At 43.1% G+C, this 27,472-nt stretch overlaps 1 protein-coding gene across 1 annotated transcript; it reads left to right on the forward strand.

The window, feature by feature from the left end:
• The first annotated feature begins 3,015 nt into the window (after positions 1-3,015).
• PROSER2 (proline and serine rich 2) lies at positions 3,016-27,472 on the forward strand. Its single transcript, XM_038153376.1, has 4 exons — positions 3,016-3,191; positions 12,512-12,727; positions 22,565-22,817; positions 23,711-27,472. Exons 2-4 carry the CDS (start codon positions 12,548-12,550, stop codon positions 24,691-24,693), a joined length of 1,416 nt encoding a protein of 471 aa, XP_038009304.1. The 5' UTR covers positions 3,016-3,191; positions 12,512-12,547; the 3' UTR covers positions 24,694-27,472.

Below are 27,472 nucleotides of genomic sequence, written 5' to 3' on the forward strand. Positions count from 1 at the left end.
AGCCTACTGAAATTCAAGTACAAACCAGATAGCTTCCCATCAGTCTATGTTTTCTTTCTGACTGCTCCATTCTATCAATTCTTATCAAACCCAGGACACATAAAGAGAAAAAGAAAAGACAGACCCAAAATGAAAACTGTTTGTGAAAAAAGTCCAAACCAGGTGAATAAGATCCTCTTTGATCACAGTTTCTTAGTTCAGTGTGTCTGCTCTCAGCTATTTGCAGTAGCAAATACAATAAGCACATTCTGTGAGAAGAAACACGAATTTTGGCCTGTAACACGAGGCAAAGGCATCAGATTGGCAAGAGGAGTTTTATGACCATGGGCTTGTTCTTGTTTCTCTGTTTTAGGCAGCATTACCAGTGTACTGACACTGACAGCTGCATGTGTCACCCTCCACTGGGCTGGAGGATGATAGAAGAAATTAGAAAGGCACAGAAAATACTGTTTTGCTACATTAAGTAGCAACCAGAAATGTCAGTATCACATGTTAATTAATGATTAATGCTGGAGGAAGGAGATGCATACCTGACATATTCTGGAACTGGTATAACGAGTTTTCGCCGAGCAGAGGAGGGAAGTTCTCTATAATACACAGTAATGGGCTGTGTACTTGGAACTGTGCTCCATAAATTTCCCCACCTTCAGGACAGAATGTGTCAACACACAGCTGGTCTCCTAGAATAAACTCAGTGCCAGGACTAGTAATCAGTAATGCTGAAGAATGAGGAAAGAGGGAAAAAACATACAAATGATGATCAAAAGGACAAAAATAAGCTCTTTTGGACTCACCTGGGGTAGAAAAATGTTGACAGGGCACATTTTTAATGTGAGACTACACCTGATATTACAAAGAGATGAGAGTAAATCAAGAAATAAAGGAAACACTGTGGAGCTGATAAAGCCATGGAACTGTAAAATCTTCCTCAGAATGATGTCCTACTTAGTAAGGAGAACTTTAGCTCAGGCAGGTTGAATTAGCATATAATACATTGTAAAAATAATACATTGGAGTTATCTAACATTCCACCTTGAATCTCAAAGCACTCTCCCTCTGTGTATTAATGTTCCCACACTGGAAACCTGTAAAGTACATGCTTGCCTTTAAGTATATTCTTGAATTAAATGTTCCCAGAACAGAGATGCTCTCCTTAGCTGGGGTGTCCATGCTGTGTGCAATAGACACCCCTCCCACTTTGCTCCTTGATGAAATAAGGAGCTTTCCTCTCCTGTGCTGTTGTGTAACAGTTGTTACACAGGACAGGCCTATGATCCTGTACCAAGCTGTTGCCAGAGCCAAGAATAAAAGAGAAAGATGGGATTCATTTAGCCTAACATCAGCAAGCTCTAAACTGGGCCCCCAGTCAAGAGAGAGAAACAGGACTCTGGTCAGGCTTCACCACTACAGCCACTAGAGACAGGTTTCCTCACAATGGGATTCATCCAGCCTCTCTTCTTCCACCTCTCTGGTGGAAAGTCTCCCTCTCTCTTGGCTGTAGAACGACCAAACAGCTTAGATTAGACACCAGCTTTAACATAACCAAAAATTACATAACTAGAGTCTTAATCATTTGATTTCCTCCTGGACACTGCTCCTGTAGCTTTGAAGAACTTGGAAAAAGAAGTTACAGACTGAGAATGGTCTTATCTTGTCAGCTGTCACTGACCCACATTGTACAGCTCCCCCTTCCCTGTCCTGTAACTCCATTTGTTTGGGTAGGGCCACATCTTTTTGAAACATTTCCATCTCCCACACTTTGAGATACTTCTTGCGTTAGGAATATTTCAGCCACCACAGCATAGGTGAAAAAGAATGATTTCTGAAAGCAGCTTGAAATATTTACAGTGTAATATAAGTCAAACTGTTAATTTGCTGGCTGCTGTGGCCTTGCACAATGAAGAAGGGAGAGGACACAATCACCTGATAAATACCCGTGACTGTGACAATATATTAGTAATAAATAAGAGTACAAATAGGCAATATTTGTTATTGAGCTCTTAAATATATGGGTGGCACAGATTAACAAGGTATGTAAACCTTTTCCCCACTGAGGAGGCAGACTCAGGCAGTTGTGACAGTGATTTTCTCTTTTACCTTCACCATTTTCCAGTAGTTTAGTAGAGGCACAAGCCCATCAGACACCAGATCCAACACAATTTATGCGTCACAGAATCATAGAACCACAGAATGGGTTGGATTGGAAGGAAATCTTGACGATCATCCAGTTCCAACTCCCTGCAACAGGCAGGGACACCTTCAACTATACCAGGTTGCTCAGAGCCCCATCCAGCCTGGCCTTGAACACTTTAGGGATGGGGAATCCACAACTACCCTGGGCATGATCGGGGCAGGTTTTACCTCAGGGTTCTCTGAGGCAGCCAAAGGTGTCACTGTCCCCTCTGCCACTGTGATCACCATGGCTCCCCGCTCTCTGCCCTCACAGGGTGGCTGTGGAGACCATGTTCCCCACACAGAAACACAGAATCAGTGAGGTCGGGAGCAACCTCAGCAGTAAAGCACAGGATTTTGTCCAGACACTTCTGGAGTATCTCCGGTGAGGGAGACTCCACACCCTCTCAGGGCAACCTGTTCCAGTGCTCAGTCACTGCACAGGACAGAAATTCTCCCTCATGTTCAGGTGGAAGCTCCTGGGAATCAGTTTCTGCCCTTTGCCCTCTTGTACTCCTGGGTGGAACTACTGAGCAGAGCCTGCTCCATCCTCTGACACCCTCCCTTAGATACGGATAGACACTTATGAGGTCCCTTCTCAGTCACCTCTTCCCGAGGCTGATCAGGCCCATCTCCCTCTTTCCTCTCAAGTGAGATTCTCCAGACCCTTGACGAACTTCGTCACTCCAACACACCAGGCTCAGCTCCTGGGACGGGACAGCGCAGCTCTGAGCCCCGAGCGCACCGCAGCCGCCTTTCGGCAGGGCAAACTCCCTCCCTCACGCCCTGCCCGGAGCGCCGGGACAAAGGCGGCGGTCCCGCCCGGGCGAGGCGGGGCCGGGCCGGGCTGAGCCACCGCCCGGCCGCTTTATCCGCCCGCCGTGGGTGGCGGCCGGCGCAGTGCGCATGAGTTCGGGGCGGCAGCTCGGCAGAGCCCGCGGCGCTGCTCCGGCCACCTGCCTGTCCTCCGCCGGGGCTCGTTCCGCCCTCGGCTGGGAGAGGCGCGGACCCCAAAGCCGGTGAGTGCCGCCCCTCCTCGGGGGGCTCCCCTGGCCCTGCGTGGGCTCCTGGCTGAGGGGGTCTCCGCTCCCCCGGGCTCGTCCCCGCCGGGTCCCGGGTCCCCGCTGGCGTGAGGGGGCGAGCTCGCGCCGCTCCGCCTGCCCCCCGCTCGGTCTCGCCGCGGGGAGAGGCCGCGGAGCTGCGCGCCCCTGCCAGCCCGCCGCGGGAATGGTTCGGCGTTGCTCTTGTTACTCACTAATGGATTTTTAATTATTCTTCCCTCCTGTTCCAGGAGCAGCGGCGGCCGGGACGCCGGGTGCTCCGCGCGGGCTCTGGGCGGCGGGCGGGACCGGGGACAGGGACCAGCACAGCCCCGTAGAGCAGCTTTGGGCTTGGGTTGGTTTTGGTACACAGGCGGGGAGGAGAAAAACTATCCGCAGACTGCTGCCCTGCCGTGTGTGAGGCTTGGCTAACCACTCCTGAGCTGTTAAGAATTTTTTTACCCCTGTGGATGTCTTGTTTTTCCCCAGCATAATGTAAAATTTGTTTCTGCTTATCGGCAACTATAAGAAGATACGTTTGAGTAAAGGTTTCGTGCCTGTAAAACTTTGATGTGTGCTGTTCCTGCCTGACTAAGGGTGATGAGGAACAGCTGCCTTGTGCCTCCTCTTTGCTTGCCGACGGTCTGCTGTTTAGGGTTTCCACTGGAAAAGCTGTTGGTGTAAACAGAAGCAGATTCTAGAGATTTAGGAGACTTTTTTCCCCTTCCCCCTGTCAGGTGCCTTTTCCATCTGGAGGTGGTAAGCATGAGAAGGCTGGTGCTTCTTAAGATCTTAATCTTAGGTGGTTCGGGTGAGGTTTAGTGTGTGTAAAGAGAAAGCGCAGCCTTAAAAACACTCTTGGGATTTTCAGTAATCCAGGATCTCAAGGGCATGTTTCCTGAATAGTTTTTGTTTTAGTGTGGCAGTGAGAGGCGGTTGCTGGAAGTGGAGCTCTCTTGTGCTTGGTCCTGTGTATGGGTGTAGCAAGAGATGATTCCTGTGGTAACAAGCATGCAGATGAAATAGGAAAGAGATAAGACAGCCTCTTCCGAATTTTTCTAAACATTTTCCAAGGATTTTAAGCTGTAACAAGTATCAGAAATGTAACAGCTACTTCCTTTCCCCTCCCTTTTTATGAAAGACTTCTTTCTAAACCCTAAAGCATAAGTCTTAGCTTTAAAAGCTTTTGCAATTTCTGGCTTATGCTAATAAAAAGGTATTATTTTAAGACTTTGATACAGATCCTTGACTAATGCAGTATTGTAGTGGCCTTCCTTGTCCAGGCACTACTTTAAAGAATTATGATTGTGGCTTTTTTCCTTCCTTTGCAGGAATTACTGTTGTATAAGGAGGGAGCTGATGTTTAAACAATAAAAGGGGGGAAAAAATGTTGCTTGCTTGCATCTCTAAGAAATGAGGATATTACTTATTTCTCAGAAATTGAATAGATTTTCCCAGCAGTGTCTTTCTTATCAAGGATTTATTTGGGGGTTTTACTATAGGGAGTGAATGAGTAGAATGAAGTTTTATGACTAGAAGTGCAAGTAATGCCTGGCATTAGAAAGGAGCAGGGAGACTTCTATATTGCATCTCTGTTTCGTCAGTAGTAAAACTCATCCTGTTAGTTATAGCTGCTTTTTCTCTGCGTGCCTCTGAGAGAAATATTAACCAAGAATGTTGGCAGACGGATTGCTGGTTGGATATAGTAACTGGAACAACTTAACTCCTGAGCAGTTGACAAGTCTCAGGCTGACTGACCTTCTGAAATACTGGAGCATGAAAATAAATGAGCATATGAATGTGGCTTTCAAAGCCAGCCAGACAGGCTGTTACTGTTACCAAACCCTCCCTCCTCTTTTTTTTTTTTAATTAAAAAATAAAAGCAAGTGATTTTAATTTCTAGTATAACTAACTGCTTAAATATAGTCTTTTCAATTGGGTGTGTATGGATGATCCCTGTACCAAGTAAAGTCCAGGGCCGAGACTCTACTGGTCTTTTTTACCAGTGCTGTTTTCAGCTTTGTTTATCTTGGGCAGGCAGACCTTTATGTACTTACATAGGAATGAAATATCCGAAATCAGTTAATTTTTAAAATAAACACCCATGCTTCGTGCTTCAGACGTCCTCTGCTTTCTTCCCCACACCAGCACAGCAGTCACAAAAATAAACATAGGAGAGCAGCCTAAAATCTAGTTGTGAGACTGTGACACAGCTGTACTGGGGCTGAAAATTGTCTTGCTACCCTAAACACTGTGTAAAACAGGATTTGGCTCACCATTGCTATGACTGTAGCAGCAGTTACATAATGAAACCCTAAACCCCAGCAATGCTGCACCTGTAACAAGACAGAAGTTGACTAATTACAGAGGCGTCTGTGCCTGAAATTGTTTATGTACACTTCATGGTTCTAAAGTGTTGGCTGTCACAGATAGCACCACCCTGATGTTAACAGGGGAGATTTAAAAAGAGTAACTTGAAAAGAATGGGACGCTTTCCTTGCTGAAATTTGCATGAGGCAAATTGAAGTCAGAGGAGAGCTCAGCCATCACCTGGATGTGTTTAAAGCCCCATACAGGACTGGAGAGGCAGCTCTGGGTCTCACATGTAGCTCTCCCACTGAGCAGCTGCTGGTCATCAAATCTCACCTGGAGAGTCCCACTGAGAGCCTTATCATTGCCCTTAGGTAAGACCTTAATCTACAGAAAAGTAACTGCTTGTCCCTGGCTGTAGTTTTATTTTCAGCTGGAGCAGGAAGTGATGCTGTCACTCTAAATGAGTGGGAAATGTGAGCAGTTCAGGGATCTTTGGTGGTTTAATCCACAGTGTTGTGTAGGAGCCTTTGCCACTGGCTTTCATTTCAGGCAGCAAGATTCAGCTGATGCTGCTGCTGATGTAGTGAACTGGGAACAGAGTTTATTTGCAAGGGAAAAGGCAAAGATGTGCGGGCACATCTTTGCCCATCTTGAGGGTGGACCGATGTGCTTAGCATCATCAAATCCTGCCCTGGTATTCCACTGCCTTAGAAGAAGGAGCATTTCCCAAGCACTGCAGAGAGGCGTATGAGATAGTGATGAGCTGTGCTCTTGTGCTGGCTTGGTTGTATGTAACAAAGTCTCTGAACCATAGGGTCTCAAAACAGTAAAGAGGATGCTCTTGAAAATCTAGAAAGATCAGTTAAGAATGAAGCACACTATGGAATCCTTGTTTTCTGGTATCATCAGGCTTGGATTAACATGGCCAAAGGTGTGACCTTAGGCATTGTTTCTGAGCAAAGCATGATTTGGAGAATTCAGTGTAGTAATTGAATTATTACTTGGGTGATGAGAATGTTGGTTTGTGATTGTTTCCTTTCTTTTTAAGTGGTTGCTGCATTTAATTTGAGATCCAATTCACCGAACCATTTAAGCGTGTGATGGAATGTCCTAGTGAAGTCAGACAGATTTAAGTTTTACTGAATTGGTGCCTTGCCCATCTAGTTCTTTCAAAAATGTATGTACACAGGATTAGTTATTTCACTGTTGGCAGCTCTCACAAATTCTGGTGCGAGTTGTATGAATGACATTCAGTGTGTTTCTTGAGGCTCCAACTTCCAGATTTAGAGGACTGAGAGAATCTTTGTTTTTAGCTCCAAAACTAACGGATTTTGTAGCTCCCCAGCCTGTAAAGGAAAGTTTGAATTGTCACAAGTGTGCCACAGAAACCAGAAAGTTTAAAACAAAACATTTGGGTTACATATATTGGATTCTGGGAGAGTTGCATGGTTGTTGTCATTCTAGAATTACTTTGATGTAGTTGTATATCTGTCATGGGCTGCCATGAGAGCCCCCTAAGTTCACACTTTGCTAAACATTGTTCAGTCCTACTTGTCACCTGTTCTGCAAATCAATATTGATGTCCAAGGAGGTGTCTATAAAAATGCTGTTGGCATGGCTCTCATTTAGTAGACCTTACTGTCATGGATTCTTTGTCTCTGTATTTTTTTTTTTTTTTTTTTGTTCTTATCCATTAATGATCAGCATTTCTGTTTGTCTGGCCATACTGTGGTGACAGTCCCCCTGTAAACATGGGCAGGAATGCTTCCGGGTTACTGGATGTTAAATGGCCATGACTGTTTCCAACACATGGGATTTTTCAAGAGCAGATAAAGACTGTGAATCATACCTAGTGTTATCACAAGCTTCTACACTTATGATATGGAGAAGAAAAGTCAGAATTTAACCATGTTGGCTAGTTCTGGTTTACCTTGGTTCCTAAACATCAGCTGTTGTTTGTTGTTACTTCAGTTTTGTTTTGTTTCTTTCTGTAGGAACAACTTACAAATTTACTCTCTGATTCTGTGGGATTTTTATGTGTTCAGCAAAACCTCATCAGTTTATCCTGTGTACTCCTGGAATTACTCAACTTGCCTTTGAGGTTTGGCCTCTGTAGGCAGTACTGTTACTTAGTCTATTCTTTTACCAGAAAGCTTCAATCTTACTGTAGATCACAAGAGTAGGATTACCCCTAAAGCTCAAGGATTTACTCAGTATTTCACGTCCTGAAGGAGGTAAGAATTCAGTTGCTGATAGCCCTGTTCAGAAGGAGGAAATGTGTCCACCATAACTAACCATCGGTTAGTTTTGAGGAATTTGGAACAGCAGTGGCTCAGTGAAGGCATGGCATGGGCCAGCTGGTTTTGTTCAGCTCTGGTCTTGTACAGCTGGTTCAGAGGTATGTTGCAGGAGCACTTAATACAAGGAAAAATTCATGAGGTTATTAGACACAAATACCTGACCTGTTTTGGGAAGCCCTGTGGTCTCCTGACCACAGCACACAGGAATCTGAATGAATTCCTGCTCTCCTTTGCCTTGTTTTACTGCTCTGCTGCCAACTGTCAGAAGCTAATAAAGGTTTCCAGTCTGCTCCTGTACCATCATTTTTATAAAACCCATCCCATGGTAACACTTCTAATGACCACAGAGGGTTTCCAGATGTTTTTTCCAGATGCTTAACTCTCTAAACTCAACCACCACCGTGGAGTGCAAGGTGACTGACAGTGTGTGCAGAGCTGTGTGTGTGCATTGCTATGTCTGTGCACAGCTGACAGATTAAATCAACCTTGAAGTTCACTGGCCACTTCTGTTTCAGTTGAATCGCTGAGAAAGAGCTGGTTAAGAACAAAGGCAAAGTCTGTGTGATGCTCAGAGTGCAACGAGGCTGAGAAATCTATCTTCAGAAATGTTTCATGCAGAGAGTGTTCTAGAAATTGTATGTATAGTGGAAGGGACAGACTGATCTTGTGCCCTTTTAAAAATGCATGATAATTTTCTAAAAATTGTCAACTCACCTTAAGTATATTGTGCAGTTAATGGCCTGGTGCTGTCTGCTGACTTTTGGCTCCTGGCTTACGGGGCAGTTGATTTTTAGCATTTAAATGTCTTGCACTTTTGTGGAATTGATCTTTTTGCCTATTAAGCTAGTCTTCAAACAGGATTGTTAATAAAAAATTCTTTCGATCTCCTGCTACTGTAGAAACAGTCCCTTGTAAATGCTAACATTGAGCTTCAGTGAAGAAGTAACCTTAGTCAGCAAAACTGTAAAAATATCCTTTTTGAAAGGACAGACCACACCTTATCTTTGATGGCAACTTAATACATTCTCTCTGAATTATTTGCCTCTGTCAAAGCAAAATTAAATCTTTGGAGGTGAAATTCAGTGCTAACTTCAGAGTCTTTCAATTTCCTCCTTCTACTCTCTGAAAAAGGTGCATGATATGTAACTTGTATTGTTTTAAATATCTCATGAAAGGTATCTCTAGTGTAACCAAGTGATCCCTTCGCATGATAGAATCACATCTGCCCTAAGATGCACTTCTGGTTTAATATCTGGGATCCTCTCTTCAAATAGTACTGTTCCTGTCACACTCGTGTGCTCCTGTGTCATGATCTGATATTTTTTTTATTATTAATCCCTAATGCTACAGGCACACATCTCTTAAGCCAAGCTAAAAAGTACTCAGCTACAATGACTGAACAACAAATCCCATTGTGAGCAACTTTCATATTTAATGCATCTCTGAAGGTCAGGAGGAACAGCTGCCTGTTGTCCTGCTGTTCCTTCTCTCTGAGCAAGGTTACCTTAATTTTGAACCTTGCTTGTTACTTTGGCAGTCCTACTGAAACAATGGGGTCTGGAAATTCACTAAATCCTTCCCTATTTCTATCTTAGACTTATAAAGTCTTTCCCTTAATAGAGATGACAAAACAGAGGGTGAAGGGACTTCAGTGTTAAGCATGGTTAGGAGAGGAATTTTTCTGTAAAATGTGCTGTATATTTTGCAGCAGTGCTGGGCAGCCTCACGTCAGCTCTAACTGCTCTAGACACTGTACAAAGGTGTAGGAGTTTCTCCAAGCATAAAGAACACAGCAAAGGGGAGAAGAAATAATATATATGAATGGGTTATGCTTATATTGACATGTACCTTTGATGTGGTAAAGATGATGTAAAAGATAGAAGGGGGAAAAAATCTTCCCCCACACCTTTTCTGCAGGCTCACAGACCATTGCACAGCTCCCAAGCTTTTCTGAAATGAGTAAAACTCCCAAAGAAGCCAGAGCTTCTAACACAAAAGCAGGACCAGTGCTGCAATGTTTGATACTGGCTCTTGTGTGGGTGGCTCTCTGAACCAGTTGCATTCACTGCCTTTAGTCATTGTTCAGGAGCTTTGTGAAACATCTGAACTGCAGCTCCAGAATGAGTAATGGGAGCTTGCTGGGAGCAGAGGTATTTGTTGTTATTTATAATTCGTGGCCTTAATGTTTATTGCTGCTGAATCTGGGTGTTCCTGCTGTCCTGAATGCAGATAACCTACCATGAACTTAGTCCTGGTTAAACTGAGGTATTGCTGTTGGAGAAAGCAGAACAATACTCTTAAATACTTCTCCCTCAAAATCTGGGCCTCTTGATTTGTTTCATGGTAACATCAATTAATATCTTCTCCTGGTTAGTCTTTAAATGTGGGTTTTATTTGTGATATCTATTGTAATCTGTAATTGTAATTTGATAGCTATTGTAATCTGCAGCAGTGATCTCTCATAATACAGTCCATAAAATGCTCATCATTTTGAGTGTAGTTCTAGAAATCTCACAGTTGTCTACAGCATCCCCGAGGGACTGAACAAACATGGCATATTCAGTTTATATTGGGAACACCGGGATAAAAATTTGATGCTGCAACTTGAAAGTGCTGAAGAGAAATAACATTTGCCTTGCGTTGAATGTCAGTAGAAGTACTCACCTCTTGCTGGTCTCTCTTTTCCATCTGAACATCACCTTGACAGTTGTAGGATGGAATCTGAAGTCAGGGGGAGTTTTCTGTGAATTTCAGCGGTGTCAAGATGCTCTGATAGTCTTGCCTTCTAAAAATTATATATGTATTTGTGTGTGTTTGTTCAAGTGTAGGAATTCAGAGGAGTCAAGATTTTCACTGATAATGTTGGCTTCCAAAAACCGCATATATTTTCTTGTGCAGATGTGTTTGCGTGTGGCTTTTCAGCACCGTGGGGTTTGTTGTAGATGGAGCTGCTGTTGTTCCATGCTTGGGCTGCTGCTGTTTTCCTGTTTAGCTTTCTGCAGCAGCCAAAAGCACAGCAGCTGCCTCAGTGCTCCTGTGTCTGCCTATCCTGAGAGTTTGAAAACCAGGACCATGAGCATGCTTCTACCTCTCTGGGTGTCACTTAAAGCCCATTATCCTGAGGATGCCTTGTATCATTGATAGCTAAAGTTCTTAATAGAAAAAAAGGAAGAATGTTCTTTTTGTGTAAAGGTAAGGCTAAATTTGATCGTTAGACCTAATGTTCATGAGAAGGGCTATGAGATGTTTTTGTTGTGGCAACCCAGTGCTCTGGATTGTGGATGTGCTTCCAAGACTTGCTGGACTGCAGCCTAGCTGCATTGTGTGGGAGCTTTCCCACAGGACACGTTGGTGCTGCGGCACAGGCGAGGCACCTCTGGTAATGTCATAGCCCTCTCCTGGGAGGAGGGATCAGCGGGATGGAATTGTTGCTCAGTATTGGCAGATGTTATCTCACTGCTATGAAACACTAATCAGCTTACCAGAAGGCTCTGGTTTCTCAGCCCTCAGCCCACAGCTGTGGGGAGCAAGAAGTAATCCGATTGAATTGGAAATGCAGGCTTGACTTTGCTTCTCGTGTCGCCTCTTGAGCCATAATAAAGGGAGAAGCACTTGGGAAGCAGGAGCATCTCATTTAATTTGTGCAGTGTCAGGGGAATGGTGTCCATTTCCCAGCTGGCTGCATATAATGTGGCACCTCAGACCAGCTGTTTTGAGGAATGTGTCACTGCTGTCCACGGGTCACAGGCAGGCTGGGTGAAAAGGTGGACTGTTAGCAAGCAAGGCAATTTCTCATTGCAAAGGGTGGTTGAATGTATCACAGCGAGAAATGAGCTAGGTTCCGTGTTTTGCCTACCCCCTGCTCGCTCATGCTCTTAGTGCACTAAGATGACTTTTGAGTTTGTGTCCTTGAGAATCAAAGAAAAAGTTCTGCCAGAGTGTTTTGGGAGATGATGACAATTCAGAGGTTTTACGGAACTGGGCATTGGGAAGGCTTAAACTGGGGGCTTTTCCTCCAGTGAGTGCTGGTGCATATGTCTGTTTCAGTAAGTGTCTTCCAAATGTACAAGTACTGTTTCTTCATGGCTGAGTGAAAAAAAAGCTCTTGAAGCTTTAAAACACAATTTGTAATGCGTTGATGCAAAAATGGCACGAAGTTCTGCTCATGGATCTTTCACCAGAAGCAGGTGGCACAGAGCTGCTTCAGTAGCACGAGTTAACTGCAGCAGTGTTAGGAAATGAATGGGGTTCTGTTTCCCTCATGTGATCCCATAAATAGAATTCTTGTTTAAAAACAAATAAAGATAAAGGTGCTTGAGCTGGGCCAGTTGGTATCTCAGCCAGTGGGATTTTATTACGGTTAATGATGTGCCATAATGGAAAACACAAACTGAATTTGTAGGACAAGGATATATGCAGGATCCTTGCTTCTAACTGTCCATAGACATCTGGTTTGGAAGCACAAGAGACAGGGTACAGAACATTTCTATGTTGAATTTTAGTCATCTTTTTGAATAAAACCAGTGTTTCAGGAGATACCCATAAAGCAGTAGATGTGTTTCAGGACATAAAGATATGCCCTTTTTTAACTTGTGTGGGATCTTTTTTTGCCATTTATTTTCCATTCCTTTTCAAGTGTTTTAACTGGCAGATTTAACCCCGTACCACATTGTTCTCTGTTTCCAGACATGAATAAAGCGAGCAGCCCCACGTAACACACTGATGGCATTCTGTGCTGCGTCGGGATCAATAGGCCAAGAAGGTGTGATGCCTAGGAATCTCCTGGTGGATTCTCCTGAAATGGCATCCGAAACCTCTCCGGAGCACACGCATGGGAGCACGGAAAGGGCTGGCAGTGTGGAGAACCATGGCAGCCAAGCTAGGTGCAGAAATCTTGCCTTGGTAAGTGTTTAATGAGCCTTGCACTCGGTGATACAGATTACACTAATAGCTCTCTCCCGCATCACGCTATTTTTGTTTTATTAAGATTGATTTCTGCCATTTCTAATCCTAAGTGGTTGCTGGTGTTGTCTCGGTTGTTAAACTCAAAGGCCAGAAATGACTTCTCAGCTTTGGTATAACAGCTTGTTATTCTGGTCTGATTGTCTCTGAGAGCTTGGAGAGTGCTTCTCTCCAGCCCTTCCTCCCAGAGAACCAGGTATGGCATTAAGGGCTGCTCTGCCCTTGCTTTGTTAAATAGCTCATAAAGAAACTTAAGGACAGTGGTGGTTCTACACACTGCTTTTGCTTAATCTCTTTGTTGACACTCCTGAATAAAGGTCTCAGCTTATTCCACCTTAATTAGATGAGTAACAAATATGTCACCATAAACAAAGCTGTGCTCACATTAGTGAGTATGAGTGTGTGGCCATTTAAATCGTGAGTGAGTAACTGAGGGAGTAGGATGCACTTCTGCATTCTTCCCAATTAGCAGGGTGAATCAGGCAGTGAACTCAACAGTACAGTTTGTACTGTGACAGGCTAAGCCTAGAAAGCACAGGTATGGTTCCTTCCATATTGTTTTTTTATTATCCCAACCATTTGAAAAAACATCCATTTTTAATTGAGGAAAGAGCACTCTGGTAAACATGCTTGCTTGGAAATATAAATCTCTGCCTTGCCTTAAATATGGAATTAGGCTTTCTGTCTCCTTCCCTCTACCCTCCCTGATAATTTCTTTTTAATGTGGTAGTTTTCTGTGAAAGAGTAACTGGCAAAACCTGTATTTATCTGTAAACCTCAGACACACTCATGGTTTTGTGCTACTTTGTGCGCTTTCTGGCACCTGGAGGCAATTCAAATGCAGGTCCTTTTTTTGTTGTTTCTACTGAAAATACTTACTGTTAATGTGACGCTGTATCCTTCAGCTTGTGTTGCTAGTTAAAACACAAAACAAGTATGATGAAAGTTAGTTCCTTAACTGTTTCTGATCTGTTCTAGAAAAAAGTTGTGAAGGGTCATGGTGGGAGAAGTACATCATTTGGACTTAGTGTAGGTTGGTTGTTTCATGAAAGCTGGTTGAATTTTAGAGAATTACGGTGGAAGTAGTACTTTGCTAGAGAATTACAACTTAATTTTACACAGAACTGCGAGTTAATTTTGCCTATTACTCTACCACTGGTTTCCAGGTTAACACAGTCAATCATGTATCCTTGGGTTTTATTCTTAGCTGCAGTAGCAGGCATGAGACTAGACATTTGAAAAAAATCAGTATTGAATAACAAAGCTATGTATAAATCAGTCTGTTTGTACAGTCTCATCCCAGGTCTGCTGTGTCAGAAAATGATGTCAGTTCCCTTAGTGCAACTAGATCCTGCCATGTGATAACCCATAGGATGATGCATCAGCTAGAATTGGAATCCCTTCCTACTCTGTAATGCAGTAATTTATAGATGGAGTAAAAGTTAGCTGCAGGCTTAGGCAATTCCCATCAGACCTGTGAATTAGCAGTTCACAGAGCCTTTAATTTGTCTTGTTTGAGTTTGTGCATGAAGACAGTGAATAGTGTACCAACAAAGTTAATTGGGATGCCACAGATCCCCCTCATGATTTTTCTTCCATCATTGTAGTAGGTGGCATGTCCAATAAGGCTGACAACTTGCATGTGTGGAGTAATAGGCTGGACAATATAAACTCTTCAATACAGGTATAATTTCAGCTTCTGAATTTGAGAAGGGGTCTCTGTTAAACTGAACATGAAGGAAATTCTGGCTAATTGCTGGGACATGCTCCTAGAGAAATTATCTTCTTGCTTCAGTAATTTTGTTATAAAAGTTTATAAGATGCAGAAGCTTTGATGGCCTAATGAGAAGAAAGGGGTAGATAACTTTGTGTAGACAAAGAATTTCTATTGTGTCAGTTCTGAAAAAAGTGGGGACGTATTTTCAGGTACACTGGACCTTCACTGGACCCTGAAGTGGAAGCAGCTAAAGACCTAACTGCCTCTTCATTTATCTCTTTACTGAGTCTGTTCACCTAGAAATGTGGCAAGAAAGGTCAGGGTTGACTTTGATTTTTTGGGGTTTTTTAATGGCATTGCAAAGGAAAGTGTGACAGTGCTTCTTATAACAGGCCCAAGCTGCTCCAGGTTTGTTCCTACTTGACTGTAAAAAAAAAAAAACAGGCTCTTAAACTTCTCAGTGTCAAGCTGCATTAGTTACTAAATATAACCTTTGTATTGCATCTGTGGAATTCAAACAAACCCAGGGATGTATAATAGGGACAAACACTTGGACTGGCTTTAGCCTTTCCTGACTGCTCACAGCTGGTTTGGCTGACTCCTGGCTGGTCCTGCATCCTGTGTGTCTGTGCTGGCACTGCTGGGACTCTTTGTCAGGTTAGGAATGACTAGGAGATGGACATCAATTGCCATGTAATAAAAAGGTCTTAAAATTCTGTATGTGGGATCTTTCCCAGTCAGCTGTTGTCACTTCAGTTTAATTTTGCCAGATTTCTCAGCTTCTCTTGCCTATATAGTGATGCTTCCTGTTATCTTTGACACATGCAGGCCTCTAAACCAAATTTATTATTTTAAATGGAAAGCAAGATGCTGCCTTGATTTTTAGTAGTATTTTCATAGAAATTATAGATGTTCAGATCTGGACTTATTTGGCCAAATCTGTCACAGCAAGTTGAGTTGAGATGGGAGAAATGTATGCCTTGATATCTTCATCTCACATGAATGTTAGTAGCCATAAAAGCTGTTATATATGAGGACTAATTAGCACATATATTTTGGTTTCTTTGTTAAAAAGAGGTATCCATACATCTGCTTGAGAGAAGTGTAATTTCTCAATGCATGGAATCAGTTGCACTTACCCAAGGGTGAGGGCAAACAAAAACACTCTGTTCTTGGCAATTCTAGCTTCCAAAACCCAGTCTGTAATGACACTGCCAGATATGTGGTATAAGAATTAGCTTGCCACAAAATACAGTTGCAGCAATTTAAGGACTTAATTCAAAGATAAAACTAGGTCTTGGGGTTTTTTGGAAGCAATTTGCCTTGCCCCATTGACTGAATAGACACAGAGCAGCTTCTGAAAGCCAATCCTTCTTTCAGTGCTTGTCTCTGATAATTGGACTGGGTATCTATTCTCAGCCATGAGTTACTGCTTTAGTTTCTAAGTGTGAATAATGTGCTAGGATAATTGTACTACCTGTGAAAACCATGGCAGAGGTGCTGGCTGTACCTGAAGTGAGCTGTGCTAATTGGAACTGCACTAATAATAAGCTGTGTCAGTGCCTTGGATCTGTTGCTACAACTTCAGTACTTTACCTTCTGTATCTGAGCATGTTTTACTGAGCGATAGCTTTGAGGGATAGTGAGTTCTTGTTACTCTTGGTGGATCACCCTGTGTTTTATGTTTTATTTTTTTGTCTTTGGATCAGACAGATCCTTGGTTAATGCTGCAGTTCACCACCACTCTTTTTGGGGCAGTGGTGACCTCTAGAATTTGTTCAAGTGACTATTACATTTGATCACTAATCAGATGGCTTAAATTGGGAGAGGCCATGACTCTGAAGAGATTTTGCTTGTTCTGATTGTTATTTCTTCAAACAAGCTTCCTCTCTGGTTCTAACAATACTTCATAGCCAGTCACTGAAGATGGTTTGTCACTCCTGGATCCCTTGTATAGTACAGGTGACATTCTGAATATTGGTTACGTAGACATGAAGAGAGCAACTGTGCTGTGAGTAGTCTGAGCTGGCTCAGTGTTTTGTTTCACCCACTCAGCCATTTAACTCAGGGATGACCTGGTTGTTTTGTAGTTGTGTAGGTGTCTCTTGTAGCCTAAAAATTATTTGTTATGATCCTTACCCTTTTTTGGATCAGTACAGATCGTTCGGATGCAACAGACCTGGCACTCTAAGTGCACCATTTTGGTATCTCTACCTCAGCCTCCCCAAAGAGAATCCACTGGGAATCCAGTGTGGATTTAGGGGCTCTGGAAAAGACAGATCATGTGTCTTGTTAGCCCACTGCCACCTATTTTTCCTCACAATTTGAATGAGTCTTGTGATGCTGAGGTGCACTTCAGGTACATTCAAGGGAAAGTCCTGAGAAAGACTCCTGTTGTAAAATTAATGTGTTTTCCCCCCTTGACGCTGATACTCCACAGGCTTTACTGTACTACAGGACCTTTCACCGTGTCCAAGGGCTTTGCCAAATAACAATACACAAAAAAATGAGAAGAATTTTTGACTGTTTGCTTTGTATGGATACAGCTGCCTTGGGGCAGGTGGAGGCCATTCCTTACAGGGTGTGGAGAGAGCTGTGCTGTGCTTCATCCACTTTAAGCTGATGTTAGTATGAACCTGGAAGCAGTGTGCCTTGGAAAAATAAGAGCCTGACTCCTAGCAAGGAATGATTTTGCTGTAAAATGTGCTAGTGAGAGTATAGATCCTGAAGGCTGTTTGGGCTCTGTGCACAGACTCTATCATTGTGCTTCAAAGCAGGATCTGGTAGATAGAGATTATTCCAGCAGGTAGGCAAATCTGCTTTTTAAACCTTGCTGATAGACATTCCCAGACTTCCAGAGTGTTTTCTTTCTATATTCCACTACTTTTTACTGAATACTTGGATTAAAGTTTCTGTAATGTGAAAGTTAACCTCTACTTGTCTTACCTTCACTGAATGTAGAGAAGATTTGTTGCAATTATATGATTGGTCAACTTTTTATATATTAAAATAAACACAGGGCTGCATCTGCCCACCACCCATTCATTCTCCCCTGTTTTAAATGTAACGTGCTCCATTATTTGAGCCTTCCTGTGCAGCTAAGCTCCCAGCACTCCGTGCTTTGTCCTGGACCCTGTCCAGCTTGGCTGCATCCTTTCCAAAGTTCAGCAACTGAATCTGAACTCTGTGTTCCGAATGAGGATGTGCTGTCATGTCATCACCCTGGTTAATATATCCCAGAATGAGGTCTGCATCCCTGAACAGCAGATTTTTTTTCCCCTCTTTATGGCACTTAAACTGACAGAATCACAGATTGCACAGCTACCTTGCAGTAGCTTCATCTCAGCATCATTTTTTGTTCATCTGTGAGTTCATGTTTGGGGCCATGTCATAAAGGCTTCAAATCAAGGTGTGTGACATCTTGTGCTTGCACCCATTGGTCAAGTCAATGACCCTCTCATGAGAAATGAGCTTGATGTAAAATTACTTGATGTTTTTATGAAAATTATTTAGTGGCTTTTGCCTGAAATGTCTCACCGTTTTTCTCAATGTTGTTCTAACAATTTCTTTTTTCCTTTAATTTCTATGGGCTGATCAGCCTAATTTTGTTTATCAAAGAAGTGTCTTTGGGGTTTAAGTAGACATTCAGGTTGCTTTCTTTAAAAGTAGGTTAGGAGTAATTTAGTCAGTTTGTGACTTCAGCTCATCTAGTTTATCTTTTAAGTACTTGTAGATAATTTGTTTCCTCACTTAGGACCTATTGATTATATGCTTTGCTACCTCTTATGAAGCACACAGTACAATTATGCTCGTAAACTGAAGAAAACAACACTCAATATTATAGTCTTCTTCACCAAATGAAATGGTATTATCAAAACCATCAGATAGTGGGTTGTAGAGGAAGCACTTTTTGACACAGCACACAATTACACTCTGGAACTCCCTGCCGCAGAATGCTGTGCATGCCAGTCATTTCCATGGCTCAAACAATGAGATAAATTCATGCTAGAAAAGCTCATTAAGGGCTATTAAATACACAGATGCCAATGCATCTGGGAAATCTTTAAGCCACGCATTGCTGGAAACTGGAAGGATTTAGGGGAGGAAAAAATATACCCATTCAATATCCAGCAACACTTCCCACAACTTCTCTCCCTACTCCTGTGTGTTCTTAGCTGCTGGAGGCTACTGAGCTAAATGAGTTTTTTGGTCTGATCCTCTGGAGTAGTTCATGTTCTTAGCTGTAATTCATATGCTTCCAGCTTCAGTAACACAGCAGTACAATCCATTCCATTTTCCTTTCCTGTAAATCTGGTCAGAGGTACTTGACTTCTTCTGCGCTAAAGCTTTTATGTGTGCTCTGATACAGTTCCTGCACGCAGGGCTTTCCTTTTCACCCCTTCTAACAAGTAGAACTGCCTTGTTGCTAACAGACTGTGGCCCAAGTGGTGCTACACTGGCCTTAGTACTACACCTTAGAATAGTTTGCTCCCTTCATGGATCTTTTGAGAAGCACCCAGTCGCTTCTTTCTCATGGAATTGTGCCTGTTAACTCATCAGTGCTGTCAAGTGATTGATAAACCAGTTGAATCTGGCATTCTCCTGGTATTTTGCTAATTGAAGTTTGGTTTCTTAGCAAGTTTTAGAAGATTTTTTTAAGCACTGCAGATGTCTTGGGATTTCCTGTGGTGGTCTGTTTCTGTCAAAGCTGTGCTGCTCTTAGGATTTTAGATCTGGATGGGATGTTCAGAATTTCTTCAGATGTGTATGAAAAATTGTGGGCCTCTGGATATTAAGTTATTGTATTGAACAGGTAGGAAAGGAATCAACGAATCTTTTCTGTGAAATAGATTCTATTCTTCTTTTCTTTCTCTTATTTCTTTATTTTTCCTCTTTTATACCAAACAGTGTTATAACAGACTCTTTCCTGTTTGGCGTAAGCAGGAAATGTTTGGCTGCACAGAGATCTAAAATATTAATGCCAACTGAGCATACTTAGCTATTTCAGCTGTTTTCATCCCAAATTTCTTCTGTCTGAGCAGTCTTTTTAATCCTCCCAATTTAATGTAATTTTAAGCTGAAGCACAATATTCAAGTTTCAAATTCAGGCTGTCTTTTGACAGTAGTTTTAAAGTTTGTAGTGGTAGGTGTATGTGAGATTTAGTTTAGGGAGGTGTGTTTGTGTATCAAGAGTAGGGAGTAGATGGAAACTATGAGGTGAATAACTCAAATAGCTGAAAAGCTATTTTTGTCTATTAAAAAACAGGTTCATTAAGAAAAAAGGAGGCCTGGAAAACGAGCCTGGGAAGAATATTAACTGTTCCAGTACTTGGAATATATGGAAAATGAACTAATTGCAAGTAGACTTGGTAGCCTTAGTTAAAACTGGCACCTTTAACTTACAAAAATTCTTCCCATCTTTCTGAAGGCTTTGCTACAATACAAATAATACAGGTGGGAATAAAACAAGTCACTGCTTGCTTTACATCTCTGGGCTCCTTTGGTTTGACCAGCCTGAGTAGTTTTTTTTCCCTCTGTGATTGTGTGTCTAAAATGGGTTTGTTTCCTTGGCTGGCAAACTGAAACATATCTGCCCTGAGGGAGTTTCTATCCAGACTGGATGCCTTGCATCTCAGTACAGTGCCCTGACCTAACACTGCCTATTCTCCAGAGCTGTTGGTTTTGTTGTTTGGGGTTTTTTTTCTTCCTCATGAAATGTGACATTGATCATCTTGAAGGGAAACTGCGTGAGGAAACAGATCAAAGTGCTAACAGAGATGAAGTTGGCCTTTCACATCTTGGTATGCTGTTTATTACAACTGTGTTTGCAAAGGGATGGTTACTCAATTTAAATCCTTTACCTAAAGGAGCACCGCAAGATCCATGAGAGATGGTTAAATCAGGCAAAACTCTCCTGCAAATCTTACCTGTCATGGAAAAATGTTCAGTCTTGCAGCACAGAAAAGGATGCAAGGAGGTGCTTTTGGAAGTCTTTGCTTTCTTGCTTTATTCTTTGCTCAGCTGTTGATGAAACAATTTAAGCTAATGTGGGAGCAGTTTTTTTAGGTGCACACAGTAATTCCTGTACCAGACTCTGGATTTTTTGCCACTATGAACTTCTTAAACACAACCCCCTCTTCTTTTCCTCTGCCTGTGTAAGTCTGGCTCTTGCAATGAGCTCACCCTCAACAAAAGGCTCTTGGAGTCCTGTTCAGCTCCAGCTCAGGGCTACCTAACAAGGGCTCCTTTCCTGTCATTCTCTCGCCTACTAGACATAGCAGCCCTATGAGTATTTGGGTGGGGAAGGAAGGAGATTGCAACATCCATTAAGGAAAAAAAAACACACACAAAAAAAAACCCAGAAAAAAAACAAAAAAGGAAGGCTTGTCTGTCTCTTGCTTTTCAAGTGCAGCTGTAAAACTTTCCTTGGCCTTTGAAAACTGACATGTGGTGGGTGCGAGCTGTGGACTACGTCAGCCTTTGAAGTTCATCTTTTAAACCAGCGCTGGCAAATGGCATCCAAATTTTAGCTTTTGTAGCAGTTTTGCTGCGAGCTGGAATAAGTTACTTATTCTGACAGTACATTGTGGCTATTAAGACTAAGTTAGAAATAACTACACCTCTGTACATCTTTCCCACCCACCAAATGTTCTGTTGGCCACAGAGGCTAAGAGCCTCAAACCATTTATTTTCTCATCTGTGACATTCAGAGTGCTTGGAGATCAACTGCCACTGGGTACAATGCAGCACATTATATTTCTTAATCTATAGGCATTATTTTGCTACAGAGCTGTGTTGTTCTTGTTTTTAGTGCTGAGAATGGGGATAAAAGCTTTGTTTGTGCAAGGAGTTAAGAGGTAGAGCTGCACACAGGTTTTTTTAGTCTAATCTAATGTAAGGTGACCTGAACAGGCATGGTGAGTTTGAAGCAAGTTGTGCTGCCCTAGCAAGAACGTGCAACCTCTTGAATATTTGTACTGCATACCTTTATATATTTACCTAAATTCTCCCAGCCCTCCACTGAGAAGTAGCCTTTTTACCCTGTCTGCACGTGCAATGAGGTGTCCTTGGTACTTCTTGCTGAGTTACTGACAGCAAAGTTTCCAGTAGATGCTTGGCACGGGAGAAATTCAATCCAGAAAAGGGAAAACCTCACTTGCTTTTCAACAATATATACTTGCATTCCAGAACTTACACAGGGCTCTTGGGAAATGTCTTTCCTGTATCCATTGTCTTAATGCAGTGCCTTTCTTAATCATTCTTTGTCATCTCCAAGCTTCTGGAAAAGTGAGTGTTTCCCAGGGTGGAGGGAAAAGAGTTAGAGCATTGCTGCCCAGCTTCACATAGTGATAATGTGTTAATCAAGTTAATTAAGAGCAGTGACTCAGAGAAAATGAAGACTGGATAATCCAAGCGATTATTTATCACTTCTGTGGTCTACAGGATTATTTCCTGCTGAAGAAAATAGCCTAAGGCACTGTACTGCTAAGGAACAGGTCTTCATATTTGTTCTTGGGTTTTCCTTTCTGTAACTCAAAGGGAAAATCTTCAGAAGTCCTCTCCCTCCTTACTACTACCTCTTTGTAATCTCTTATGTACCTCTGGATCATTTATAGTTTGTAGTGGCAGAGACACTTCTCAGCTCCAGCATTGCTTCTAGAAGTTAAGTCACCCTTTGGACTTGAGCAAAAAGGGAATCAACCCATTTCTGGGGCTGTCCTGAGTGCACCCTTTCCCTCTCCTGTTGTTCCCCAAGTCCCTGAATCTGACACAGAACAGTTTGCCCCAGTTTGGAATCAGAGGAAGCCATCCTAACCCCTGCAAAGGCACAGGCGTGTGTAGGGATTTTTTTTTTTTTTTAGTAGCTCTTATGGCTTTTATGATCTTTTAATAATTTGCTCTGTACAACTCAAATGAAGACTTCTTTGCTGAACTAAAAGATGTAATACCAATTGCTGCTCTTCTGGTTTTTAATTTTTTGTCCTCTAACACTGTAATGTCTAAATGTCTCTTTGGGAAGGTGTCAATCTTTGGGTTTTTTTTTTCTTTTTTCACCATAGGATGATGAAAGCTTGAAATACTTAACTCACGAAGAACAGGATGTTCTCACGTTCTTTGAGGAAACCATAGATGCCTTAGAAGATGACTTGGAGGAGATGGCCCTACGTGACAGTGGCATCCACTGTCAGTCCCCAAGGTCAACAGAAGAAAATGTCTCCAGTCATTCAGAGACTGAAGATATCATTGACTTAGTGCAGTCAACACCGGAGAGCAGTGACCATGAAGACCCTTCCAGCAGAGATACAGAACCAGGTAGTTGGGTTTCTTGCAAGTGTGGGTTTCCCCTTTGATCCAGCCCTGACCTACTCCCGTTCTCTGTAGAAAGTGCTTAAAAATTCTTCCTTACTACCTTGAGATAAATTTGTTACTCATCAGGAGCTTTAAAGACTGATTTTAATTTGCCTTGGGGTTTTTGAAATTCTTGCTGCTACTGTAATTTTTTTCTAATTTTTCCCTCAGGGGGGTCAGGCATGTGATGAAGTTGTTGGTTTGCTGTCTCAGTCCTCTGCCTGGAGACTGAGTTGTCACTGTTGTGCCACTGTGTTATCACAGTCATTGCAACAAGGCAGACTGTATTCACCAACCTGTTTATGCTCTGCTCTTCTCCAAGACTTTTTAAGATTTTTCCCAAGAGTTTTAAGATAGCAGATTGTTTTCAGTGTTACTCTGTGTGGGACTGAAAGGCATAGGATCCTATCAGTGAGTTTGTGACAAGGTAGCATATGGCATGTTGTTTTTGTCACCCCTAGAGTGTGTTCTCTCTGTGTTTGGACAATGAATCTATCAGCTAGTACACACAGTGGGATGTAATGTGTCCTCTCCTGGCTGTTTTAATAAAAAATAAGAACTGCAAAACTCTTATGAAAGAGCAGCCATTGCAGCAGAGTGAAGCAACACGCAGACTGTGAGTGAAAGGCAGAGAGAGGGCTGTGATAGTGGCACCTGGTAAACGTGGTGATTTGAGCTATAGCATTGCCTAAGAGATGCCATTGCTGGGACTTCTCTTACAGCTTCTTCTGGCTATGGGGGTTGAGGTTGAGTCTGAAAGGTAGGGAGAGGGGAGAAACGCTGCTAAAAGAAGCATTTTAGCTTGCATTCTGCTCTGTGTGATGAGTTAATGACATCTCTGCTGCTTTGCCTTTTAGTGTTGGATGCCCCTCGGAGAGCTGAGAGCCCTCAGCCAGCTGTACCTGCTGACCTTCCCCCACACCCCCCTGCACCGCCACCAACGGTGTCTGAGACACTTCCTCTTCCCCCTCCACCAGTGCAGCATCCAAAATTGCTCCGTTCTGTCCCCACTCCTCTCATCGTGGCCCAGAAGATCTCTGAGCAGCAGGTGGAGAGCCGGGCACGCTTCCCCGGCGCCCTCAAGGAAGGGAATTCGGACAGGAAGAAAGGCCCGGTAGCCAACGGTGATTATCCCACAGCACCCAAGCACCCTCCTGCCCCCGCCCCCAAACTGCACCGGTTCCCAAGCAACATCAACATCACAAATGTCAGCGGCAAGGAGTTCAGCGAGACCATTTCCAAAGCAGCGGTTAACGTCCAGGAGCGGCGGGCTCAGGTGCTGGCCAACATCAACGGGGGAGCTCTTCTGGCAGCTGAACTGGAGGAGAAGCTGCACAAAAACGATTTCTTGTCACGTAACAGAAGCTCTTCCTTACGGGATCTCTCCTCTGAGCAAGCACGCTATGAAGCCCTGACAAAACTCGGCCTGGTTAAGGGGAAGCCAGTTCAGGACCAAGTGGACCATGCCCCAAGCGCTCAGCAGCCTGATGTGCAGCCCAGGCAGTCAGAGGCTGTTACCAACGGATACCAAAACATCCATGAGATTTTAAAAAGTGAGCCCAGCCCTTTCCTTCCTATGGGCAAAACTGTAACAATCAGACCAGAGGTGGCTCTTGCCACTAACAAAGTCAGCAGCCCACAGCAGAACGCAGAAAAAAGTTGTAATGATTATAAACCAGCTGGTGTAAGCCTGGACATGAGGAGGAGGTCGGGTTCACTGCCCAGACCTTCAGGATTTCGATCCCAAGGGATAACGGTGAAGTTTTCTGGCCGTGGCTCAACTGAAGAAGCCAGGAGAGAGGCACTCCGGAAATTGGGACTGCTGAAAGAGACTGCATAACTTGGATGGGAATGTTGTGGCAGTAGGGGGAAAGTCATAGCATGGCTTTGTGCTGGAACACTCCCAACAGGATTGGGATCGAGTGGATTGGAAGAAAAAAGGAAAGTTCTCTGCTTCAGGCCAGCCAGGAAGGTATCAGACGCTGTGGAATGGCCACTTGTGTTTGTCCCAGAAGGACTGGCACCACTTAGGGTCATGTACAGCAGTGGGGTTTGGCTCTCCTTCCTACAGAGATACTCATCTGTTGCTCTTTGTGACTAAGAGGAATTTTATTTAATTCATGCTGGACTGTAGCAGGCAGCATCTCGTTATTGAAGTGTACAGTGCAGTATTGTTGTACATAGCAAACTGAATGGCAAATCTTGCTTTTGCTCTTTCTGAAGCCAAAACAAAGAGCTCCGTCTGTCCTGCCCACATGTTTTGTCTGTCTGTCTGCCCATCCACGGGAGCTCAAGATAATGTCACAGCTGAAATTTCTGACAGTGTGACACGCTTCTGTGACTTTTTGTTGTCTCTGTTATCTGGCTTGGCTTCTTTCCCTGCCAGTAGTGGAGTCTTCTGCTCCTTCACTCTCCCCTTGACTCAAAACTGTGCACAGGATGGCTTCTGCTTCAACCTTCTCCTGGACAGAGCAGCCCAAGCTTTGAACGGGTGACTGCCTCACTCTGCTGCTGCCTCTGGAGTCTGCCCTCCCCTCCCAGCCACCGGCTTCTCTGTCACACCCGAGCAACCCACGTGTGCAGGGAAGGCACTGGGAGAGCCTCAAGGATATGCACTGACAGCCAAAGAGTCTCCTGACAATCTGTGGCCCCAACTGCTCTGTCCCAACTGATCTGTGAGGCAGATCTCACAGCAGAGAAGCCATAGGAACAAGTTAACTTTGTACCAAAAGCGAGGCCTGTATGTTGAGAGCCTTCTCTTTTACGTTGGGGTTCCTGGGAAGGAGCTGCTACTTTTTGAACAGTAGCTGTACTACACAAATCATAAGTTCTGTTACTTTGAAAACTGTCATTTGGTCTTCCTGTAGTTTGACAGCCCCAGTAATCCTCTGTTCACAGCCTTATTTGATTCTGCCCTGCCAATGCATAACAGAAGTTACAGCCAAAATTCTTGCAGGCTATGTGGAGTTTCAGGAGAGCTGCACATCTTTCCTGAATGGTCCAAGTTGGTGGTATTTTGCCTTTGTTCAGTAGACAAGCTGGTAAAGATGGTCCCAAAAAGTATTTTGTGTGTTATGTTTTTGGGTTTTTTAATATGGCAAAGCTGCCCTTCCACATTGAACCTCCTTCCCCTTTTGTATTACCTGAAAACATCAAGAATAGCCACTTTAAAATCAAATGCCAAACTCTCCATTTTTTGTTGTTATTCCTTCATGTTTGATTTCTCAGTGTTTCGGATTTTTTTTCTAAAGGGAAAAACTGACTTACTCTCTGCACTTTCTGAAGCCTCGACCAAGGCACTCCTTCTCCAGAGTAGCTGAGCAATAAACCTTGGAGAAGAGGAGGGGTGGCTACAGCAGAAACTGACACACCCTTTGGCGAGGAGCTCTGACATAACTGTGATAAACAAGTTTGTAGTTCTTGTGATAAAGTATTTCAAACTTGCTGAGCTGTACTTGTAAATGAAGCTGTCGTGAAGGAAAAACCTTTGTGTCATTCTCAACCTGCCTCATAAGTTAAGGGGTTTTTTGGTTGTTTTTTTTTTTTTTTTTAAAACTTATCTGCTTGCTGCTTAAATTTTTAATTGTGTTGTTATGGTATCTGGCTGGTTCTGTTATGTAGTTACTCTTTTCAGCGTTTTCACTGGGTAAGTGATCATGCTCCTCATTGTGACAGGCTTGCTATACATAAGCAATCAGTAATTAAAATATGTGGCCGTTCCTGGGCTGGCAGAGCACTTGGGCGTGCATAATCAAACATGAGAGGTGCTGCTGAAGCAAAAAAGGCTGCTGGTGTGCTGCAAGTAAAGCACAGGCTTGTTCTGCTGGGCTCTGAGTCTGCAGTCCTAAATCAGAAAGACCTAGGGAGCACAGAAAATACACCCAAGCACGTGCTGCAGTGCAGGCTGGAATGCAGGCTGACGTGTGGATGATGCATAATAATTTATTAACAAAACCTGATCAGTAAATTTAAATGTTTCATGGCCTTTGTGCGTTTAAATCCTGGTAAAGCAAATTCTTCATTAGGAATGTGAAGTGCGTACGAAGCAATCTCCACATCTAATCATTTCTTGCCAGCTCTTCTTTGAGTTGTTTACAGCTGAGAGTCCTTGCTAAGCAGACGGGGGGGAAAAAACCCTGACACTGTTTCATTGAAATTCAGTCTAGTTCAATAACCCTATAATGTCACCCTACTTAAAAATACCCCAGATATTTAATATCTAAAGTTGCTGTATGCTGAATTAGCTGGATCGTGTTCTCTCATCCTTTGTGCAGGGCTGTGTCCTCAACTGGTGGCAAGTGAGAGTTAGATCTTCATTAGGTAAAGCAGTTTCTGCCCAGGGAGGACTTGGAACGAGGTATTCATTGTGGCCCTTCATCATAGCAGATAAATTCTTCTCTGTGCCTAAAACTGTAGTGAGTAAAGCCATGTACTAAATGAAGTTAAGTCTAGCTGCTAATAACCTGTATATAAATTTAGCTCTATTTTGTGTATCTTGTTTTGTGTGTATATGTTGCTGTAATTTTACTTTCTTGCCCTTTGTGCTAGAGGTAACTGTCTTGCACAAATCTGATAAATCCTCTGTTAAACTAGAATAAACCCAATGAAATGATGGCTGA

This window comes from Motacilla alba, chromosome 1A (assembly GCF_015832195.1).
Source record: "Motacilla alba alba isolate MOTALB_02 chromosome 1A, Motacilla_alba_V1.0_pri, whole genome shotgun sequence".
In the NCBI taxonomy this organism is placed as follows: Eukaryota; Metazoa; Chordata; class Aves; order Passeriformes; family Motacillidae; genus Motacilla; species Motacilla alba.